General features: G+C 29.9%; 3 protein-coding genes across 3 annotated transcripts; 2 read left to right on the top strand and 1 right to left on the bottom strand.

The window, feature by feature from the left end:
- Positions 1–96: 96 nt before the first annotated feature.
- On the bottom strand, positions 97–792 carry LOC124491129 (peptidyl-prolyl cis-trans isomerase NIMA-interacting 4). Its single transcript, XM_047053745.2, has 2 exons — positions 605–792; positions 97–508 (listed from the first exon to the last, which is right to left on the bottom strand). Exons 1-2 carry the CDS (start codon positions 710–712, stop codon positions 230–232), a joined length of 387 nt encoding a protein of 128 aa, XP_046909701.1. The 5' UTR covers positions 713–792; the 3' UTR covers positions 97–229.
- Positions 710–2,191, top strand: LOC142597843 (uncharacterized). Its single transcript, XM_075734585.1, has 2 exons — positions 710–837; positions 907–2,191. Exon 2 carries the CDS (start codon positions 1,010–1,012, stop codon positions 1,979–1,981), a length of 972 nt encoding a protein of 323 aa, XP_075590700.1. The 5' UTR covers positions 710–837; positions 907–1,009; the 3' UTR covers positions 1,982–2,191.
- Positions 2,192–2,599: 408 nt separating this feature from the next.
- Positions 2,600–8,689, top strand: LOC124490937 (uncharacterized). Its single transcript, XM_075734880.1, has 13 exons — positions 2,600–3,379; positions 3,459–3,771; positions 3,840–4,031; positions 4,092–4,190; positions 4,255–5,126; positions 5,261–5,346; positions 5,418–5,764; positions 5,829–6,333; positions 6,402–6,911; positions 7,031–7,082; positions 7,187–7,258; positions 7,368–8,325; positions 8,418–8,689. Exons 1-13 carry the CDS (start codon positions 2,727–2,729, stop codon positions 8,538–8,540), a joined length of 4,782 nt encoding a protein of 1,593 aa, XP_075590995.1. The 5' UTR covers positions 2,600–2,726; the 3' UTR covers positions 8,541–8,689.
- The last annotated feature ends 399 nt before the right edge of the window (positions 8,690–9,088 follow it).

The raw sequence follows: 9,088 nt of genomic DNA on the forward strand, positions 1-9,088 counted from the left end.
TCACGTGATAAATAAAAAAAAATTCTATTTTAACCCAATAGATCGAATAGATCACGTGTGGTGGGTGTATTTAGGATTATTTTTTCCAAAAAAAAATTATTTTCAAAACATTTATTTTCACAATTTTTTTGTTCCATCATAATTATAATAACACGACCGAATAGTCGTTGGATCATAAATACCAGTGAAAAAATTATTTGTAGAAAAAAAATCCAAAAAAAAGAATTCATCATTTTTTTCCTTCAACCATAATGATATGATAACCAAATTTAGTTTTAACCGGTGGATCCGTATACACTGGTTTATCTAAACTAGAAATTGGTAATTGAAATGCTGCATCTTGAAATGGTCCGACCATTGAACCACGTGTCATCCATCCTAGATCACCGCCTTGTCGTGCTTTATCCTCTGAATATTGTGCCGCAACTTCATTGAATTTCATTCCGGATTTTATCTTATCCATTGCTTCCAATGCTTTTGATTGTTTTTCACATAATATATGACGTACCTGAATGTAATGAAATTGGAAATCAGAATTCAGAATTTTAAATTGTTAAAAGTAAACAATTTTTTTGGTTAATCAATCACCAATACAAATACATACTTTTACCGATGTACCGCCTTTTTTTTCTTTTGCATCACCACCAGATTTTCCACCACTATTCGAACCTTTTGTCGTATCGCCTTTACCTCCTTTTCCTTTAGGTGGCATATCTTGAATTTTTTTTTTCTCTCCAAAAATCAATAACAATCCAAATCCAAAAAAACTAAATGTGTTGAATGTGTCTCAGTTTTTTTTACATATTTACAAATCATCAAAGCGCCATCTTGTAACTTGTATGTAACAACTATGATATGTTTGTTGTGATCTAATTCTTTTTTTTGATTTTCTTTTTTTTTCTTCAGCTTTCTTAACGTCTTTATTTCTATACTCGTTATTCTACCGTTGTGTTTATTGAATATTTTTTTTTGTTTGATTCAAATCGTGTCAATAATAATAATAATAATAATGTATAGAAAAAAACATAAATCAAATGCTCAAACATCAAAAACGATTACGAATAACAAATTTTCTTTACAAGTGATAAATTCCGATTCATCAATTAGCAACAACAACAACAATCATAATCAGAACCAAAATCCTGGTCCATCATCATCATCATCATCATCAACAATGAAACCAGATTTAGATTTTTCGCATAATGATTTCATACGAAATTCTACAATGACCACCGCCGCCACCACCACAACTAGTGGAAAACGAAAATCAATATTTCATGATTTTGATCTAAGCGATATTAGCTTCGATAGTTCATTTAAATCATTTAGTAAAACATCAACAGTGATTGGAGAGCTTGTAACAAACGAAGAAAAAGAAAAAGGAAAAGAAGAAGAAGAAAAATCTTTAATCAACCTGGATGATATTGATTTTGATGATAATAATTTCGATGATGATGAGATTGATAATGATATTGTATCATTTTTATCATTACATGATGACATTAACAAATCTCACCATACTGATGTTGATAATAATCCAAACAATAACAATTCGAACAATTGTCATTTCGTTACCGATGCCGATAAAGATGAAATGATGAAATTAGTGAAAAATAATCTAATCAAATCACCATGTAATAAACAACCAAATATTGAAAATGATGACTATAGTCAACTATTAGACGATGATGATGATGATGTTTATGATTTTGATTATGATCTAGATGACATCGATATGGATGATATTGATGAAATGATTGAAAAAATTAAAAATAATGATAATCAAAAACAAATTGACCAAAAAGAAGAAGAAGAAAAAGATTCATTCGATTTCAAAAAAGCAAACGGTAAACAATGTGAAAAACCATCGGAAATATGTTATAAACGTGCAAGATCTTTATTCTTTGATATTGAAATATTATTGATGAAAGAAATAGCTTTCTACAAGAAATATGGACACGAACCAAATCATCAAATTTAATCCATATATATTGAAACACATAATACTACTTATCGTACTTACGTAATTGATTTTTATTATTGTTTTGTTATTTCTAATTGTTTTGTATAATAATAATGGATTGTTGTTGAATAAAAATGAATAAAAATTTTCACTTGAATTGTATTCATCATCATTCTATATATATTTGTATGTATCATTTGAAATGTAAATGTTACATTCGTCATTGTGTTACCATAAACGAACATAGAGAGATAGAGATTAATTTACTGTAAATATAATGATGATGATAATAATGGGAAAAAAATTAAAAATAAAAACAACTTGTAATTAGTTTCTATGGATACTTACTTATGGGTTCTAATATATATAAATACAGGTGTAGTGTAGGTATAGATTCGATTTTCTTAGCTCTAACAATTCTCAATTTTTCAAACGAACGTCTTCATTTCATCGTTGTTGTTGTTGTTGTCGTCTTTTATTTTTTTTTTTTTTTGTCTGGATCGATATTTTCCAAAAAAAAAGAACAGGCACTCACACCACTATGTGAGTTTTTTTTTTAAAAAAAACATTAGAAAACGAAGATATATTTCTGCGGAATTATTACCAATGAACTTTTCCATTTTGTTTGCTTTATTTGTTTAAGGTTTTTTTTTCTACAAAGAAGAAAAAAAACAAACAAACAAAAAACAAAGGTTAGTTTTTTGTTTGTGGACAATCAAATGAAATCAAATTTGACAGTGAAATTGGCCATTGCAAATAATAAATGATGATGATGATGATGATGAAGTTTCATGATATACACGGCGTAAATGTTTCATTGGACGACAATAAACGTATTGCAAAACGAACAAATTCATTTTGTGATGCATTCGTATTCAGTTCGAATCCAATGCGTATGAATACACCGATGATTATTCAATTATCATCACGGCTATCATCTGAATGGCATGGTGCATGTTTTATTGGATTAACCACACGTAATCCGGTCAATTTTATGGAAACAATTTATTCAAAACATATAATCAATTTGTTGACCACCAATGTTGATGATGTATGGATCAAACAAATTCGTCCAGAATGGTCAAATGACAGTTTGATTCTTTCATTGAATTCGGATGGTGTATTCGAAATAATCACCGAATATGAACCAAATTTAAAATATATGTTTCTGGAAAATTTACCAATAAATTTTCCATTATGGTTAATACTTGATCTATATGGTCAAACTGAACAGGTACAATTTCCACATTATTCATCACCAAATTGTCGGGAAATTGTTTCACTTGGATCGGATATCTATTCTACATATAAATGTGGTGAAAATGGTATTGTTCCATACAATTCGGCACGTATTATATTGATTGGACCAAAATCTTCTGGAAAAAGTCAATTGAAAAATATTTTCATAAGTAATTTGTAAGCATTCGATTGATTGAAAAGATCACATGAATGAATATAAACTAAATATAAATAAATCCACTTTATTTAATTACAGAAATCAAGATTCAAAAGATAATAATGATTCAATTGGTGATCCATCACAATGTCATCTGATTACCAATAATGATGGTGAATGGAATTTGTTACCGAATTCGACAACGAATAAATTGCGAATAACTCATGCAGATAAATCCGATATCTATCATGATATTGCCAAAAATATTGTCCAAGAAATTGTATCGAATAAAGATCAATTTGATGCCAATGAATCACATTCGCCAAAAGATTTGATTAAAAATGTATTAAGATTTCCACGTAAACTATTGCGACCATATTCAAAAGAAGTAAAACAATTGAGTGAAAATTTGGTAAGGCAAAATGATTCTGTTGATCATAATAATCAATGATGATGTTTGTAAAATTTATTTGTGATTAGAATGAAATTCCTGATGAATTAATGTTGATGATTGAAGAAATGTTGAAAGCAATACCAAATGATCAGAAAAATCTAACTACAAATGAATCATCTGTTAAAGATTTGGCCAATGAAAATGGTAACAATAAATCAAAATTGATCATAAATGTCCATGATTTTAGTGGAAATTTTCTCTATCTTCTTATTAATCAAGTAAGGATGATTAATTTTTTTTTTAAAAAATTTCCCACAAATTAAACAAAAACAAAATAGTTTTTCTTCACCAGTTGTTCTGTCTATCTTTTTGTATTCAATCTGGCCGATGATTTAGAAACAACAACGTTGTCCAAATATGAAAATGTTTCTTTTGTTGTAAGTTTTTGTTGTAAACTCGAAATCTTTAATTCTGTTCATTTTTTTCCCACTTGGTTCACAGAGTGAATTAGGAAATCAATCATTAACTGTTCTACATTCCATTCATCTATGGATTTCTTTGATTCATTCAACAATTGCAGGATTTCCGATTCCAAATGAAATCTCACCATCATCACCACCATCATCGACCGCTGTGAATGATACTAATGATACCGATAATACGGATAATAATCAACAACAACAACAACAACAAGACCAATCAGTAGACACACCGACAAGCGATGAAAATTCTAGTGAATCAAAAACATTTGAATTACTTCAACCACAAATCATATTGGTAGGCACACACCGTAATTCCATACATGCTGAGCCAATCACTCGTAATCAAATTGTCAATGAAATATTCGATAAAATTCGTTCAAGTTTTAATGATAAAAGCTATGGGGGACATTTGTTTGAGAAAAATATCGCCTTAGATTGTAAAGAAATGTCATTCGATGAACCGGATCTAGTGAAAAATCTACGTCATATAATTGAATCATTAATTCATGAAGAAAAAATGGCCGGATTCTCCATACCATTATGTTGGATACAATTGGAACAAATATTGGAAAAATTTAAACAACGTGGCATATATTTTGTCGATGTTTATCAATTACATGAAGTTGTTTCATCAATAATCGATACATTTCAATCATATGAAAATCTGAATTCAGCATTATATTTCTATCATAATCAAGGACGGATATTCTTTCTGGATTGTGTCAATAATCAAACTGCATTCTCAGCGGCTGATGATCGTCATGGTACATATGAACTTGGTATTATAATATTGGATCCAAATTGGTTTATCAGCTGTATATATGATCTTTGTTCATATTTATGTTCAATGAAAAATGATGATGATGATAATCTGTTTCTTGGTATTATTAGGTAATGATTTTTTATTTATTTTTTTTCGCTTTCATTTTGTCTATTTATCATTTTTATATTTTTCTTTTTTTTCATTTATTTCTCATTATATCTGTTTGCACACACACACACACACACACACACACACACACAAGTGAGAATGCCATTAATAATGCCTGGTCGAATATTATTGATCAGAAATTCATTCTTCTTGGATGTTTAGAAAATCTTGATCTAATTTGTAAGTAAAACATGGATAAAAAAAATAATTCGATGGTTAAACACATAATTTATCATCATTATTTTCAAAAGGCGAAATAAATCCATATTTACCAATGGAAGATGTTTCAGATGTATCTGCAACAGCAATGATACCGAAATTGTATTTTTTTCCATGGATTACAAAACCGGTCATGAATGATACGACAGAATTTATGAATTCCGGCCATAACGATGGTCATAATGATAATCAAAGTAGTGAAAGTAGACCAGATTCATCATGTGATACGAATTCATCAGCGAATAGTAATCAACAATCAATGGTAAATGGTCATCCTAGTCCGGATCCAAATGATGATAGCCGCGTTGGAAATGGTGCCAACGCCACAATCGGTGGATCAACATTTCAATTTATCATTGAATTCAATATTCTGCCAGTGGTAAGTGAAAAATATTGGTTTCTTGATTGATTTTTTTAAAAAATATTTTTCATTTCATTCTCAGAGCCTGTTCACTCGTCTATTAGTACGTTTATCGAAATGGTCATGGAATCAAGGCTGGGGCCGAAAACCTGAAATGTTCAATTCAAAAGGCCGTATTGCCGTTGATTTTGATCATGATATCATATTGAAGATAAATCTATTTCAAGATAGAATTTATTTGATTATTGTGAAAATTTTCGAAGAAATTCCAAATGATCAGATTGAAAATTTATTCATTGGTCCAGCGGCTAATGTTTGTGTTAAGGTTCAACATCTTATTGAAAATGAATTGGCATCATTGAAAAATTCCTATTATCGTCGGTTATCATTCAAGTTAGTTATTCCTTGTCCTTGTGATGTTGTATGTGAAAAACATGATATTGAAGGTTGTCTCAATGAATCATGTTTACATTTTCTAAGTCTACATGAATGTCTGCAGAAAAAAGTGGTTGAATGTCGATTTAATCGCCAGGTACGTACCACATTCATACATCGTTTCCTTCCATATGCGCCATCCAATCTGAATGGTAAGTATTATTTTGTTGGTGAAATCCATGTAATTGTTACGATAATGACTAATTTTCTTACGTTCTAGATGATATTACATACGATAATACAATGCTATTGCCTACATCGAACAATACAAATGTATGGGAAAATGTTTTCCAAGTGGAACAATTATGGATGCGTGAAGCTGCCAAATTATTGAATGGTAATGAAAAACAATCACACGGTATGATTGGTGGTCATCGTCATGGTCGTAGTAATGGTGGTGGTGGTGGTGGTGTAGACAGTAATAATCTACAATCATCATCATCATCATCATCATCAATGAATGATTGGAGGGCATTGGCAAAACGTTTGAGCTATACTGAACGTGATATAATGAAATTTAATGCTGAACTTTCACCATCATTAGCATTGTTGAATGATTGGTATGAATCGAATGGTCGTACTAGATATTGTATAGATGTTCTTGTTTCCTGTTTAAGAATGTTAAATCGTGAAGATATTGCTTCATTAATTGAATATGAATTGGAACCTGAATCAGCATCACCACCGATATTTATTAGCTATCAACATGATTCACAGAAACAAGTTCTTGGTATGTTGAACGGGCCAAACAACCATGTTGACAATAATCAAAATTTTTTAATTGATTTTTTTTCCTCTATTCTTTTCTCTTTTGTTTTTATTCATATTACAACGATTACATCCATGCAGAGATTAGAAGAAAACTTGAGCTCTCAGGTTTTCAATGTTGGATGGATACCAGGTATATGCACATCAACGAAGAAAATATGTTTTTTTCCCAATTTTCTAATCTTTATTAGGTTTGTCAGTAATTTTTTTTTTTGTTTTATTTTTTTTTTACATTAGATCCATTAACGGTGGTGATTCATTATATGGAAAAATCTATGAAGGCATTAGTCGAGCCAAAGTATTTATATGGTAAATATATTCATTCATTCATTCATTTATAATGATATTAGATTGATTGAACCAATGTAATGTGTTGTTGTTGTTATTTTTTATTTTTTTTATTTTCCATTTCCATTAGTTGTCTAACACCAAGATATGTAGCATCACCAATGTGTAATCGTGAAGTAGCATTAGCCGATGTATTACATAAACCAATATTACCATTGATTATTGAATTTACACCATGGCCACCACCAGGTGCAATGGCATTAATATTATCATCAATTGTTTATGTTGATCTATGTGGTGTTGGTAGCCATCATGGTACTGGACGTACACAGGATACTGAATCACGTTTTCGTGAAATTCTTGATCATATATCAAGATATATTTCCGGCTATTCAGATACATCACCATTTGTTTCGACAAGATCATATCAATTACAATTACCAGATTTATTTACTAATACTGGTAATCGTTTCACACATCATCATCAACAACAAGTTGGTCGTAATAATCGAATTAATGGTCGAGATGATCATCATCATCATTCACATAATCATTATCATCAATCAAGAAATTTATTAATCAATCATCATCATCATCATCATCATCCGAATAGGCCAATAACGAATAATCGTAGCCATTATTCAAATGTTTTACAGCAACATTTTGGTCTTGCAAATGTTGGTCATCATAATAATCGTAATAATAATCAACAACAACAACAACATCAAAGCCTAATAAGACGTATACAATCATCAACATCATCAATGATATTACGACGAAATAATTCACATGATACATCGACATCACCAATATTGATGGAAAGTAATCTTGAACAATTAATTAATAATAATAATGGTGGTGGTGGTAATATGAATAGTAATAGTGAACAGAATACACGTATAAATTCAAGTGTTAGCAATAGCAATGATGATGATGATGACGATGATGATGATGATAATAATAATAATGATGTTGTCCGAGATCATCATCATCAATATTCAAATTCGAATCATCATCATCATCATCAGCATAATAATAATCAACATCAACAACAGCAATCATCATCAAGAAATGATGGTCAACAATTGGTAATTTTTTTTTTTTTTTTTGTTCACTAAACGGATTATCTGATTTATTAATTTTCGTTTTTTTTAATTTTATTTTATAACTTTCAATATAGAATCGAGATGTTGGCGAATTACCATTCACCGAACAGATTATAACCGATGATAATATTTCAGCTATAACAAGAGCACGTATTGCTAATCGTATTACAAATTGTTCTGTTTGTAAAATTATTTGATTGATAATTTTGTTGTTTCTCAAACACATGTCCACAATGATGATGATGATGATTATAATAATTTTTGATGATATGAAAAAAAATTCCACTTTTGACTTATAGATGTCAGATGTGTACAAACAAGATTAAAGATACACATTCATATAGATATAAATAGCGGGAAGAAACCGGCGCCAAATTTTCATCAAAAAAAAAAAAAAAAAAATTCCTGTCGAGATTGCGCTATCGATATTTATTGGATCCATACAACATTGAATATGAGCCACACATATTGTCATGATCCAAATCATCACGAATCAAATGTTTGAACCACTACGACCAAATTGGATAATTCGATCACATTCAAATGTAGTGTGTGTGTGTGTGAGTGCTCAAGAAAAACAAGACAAGATCAGTCCACTTTTTTTTTTGTTGTTGTTGTCAAAAACTTTTCAAATGGATCTTTTTGTCCATTCTTCTCCAACCTATCATCAATCCATATTCATGTGTATCCAAAAAAAAAAAAAAAAAAATAAATCCCACAAATGATAACGTAGTAGTAGTAGTAA

This window comes from Dermatophagoides farinae, chromosome 10 (genome assembly GCF_024713945.1).
Source record: "Dermatophagoides farinae isolate YC_2012a chromosome 10, ASM2471394v1, whole genome shotgun sequence".
NCBI lineage: Eukaryota > Metazoa > Arthropoda > Arachnida > Sarcoptiformes > Pyroglyphidae > Dermatophagoides > Dermatophagoides farinae.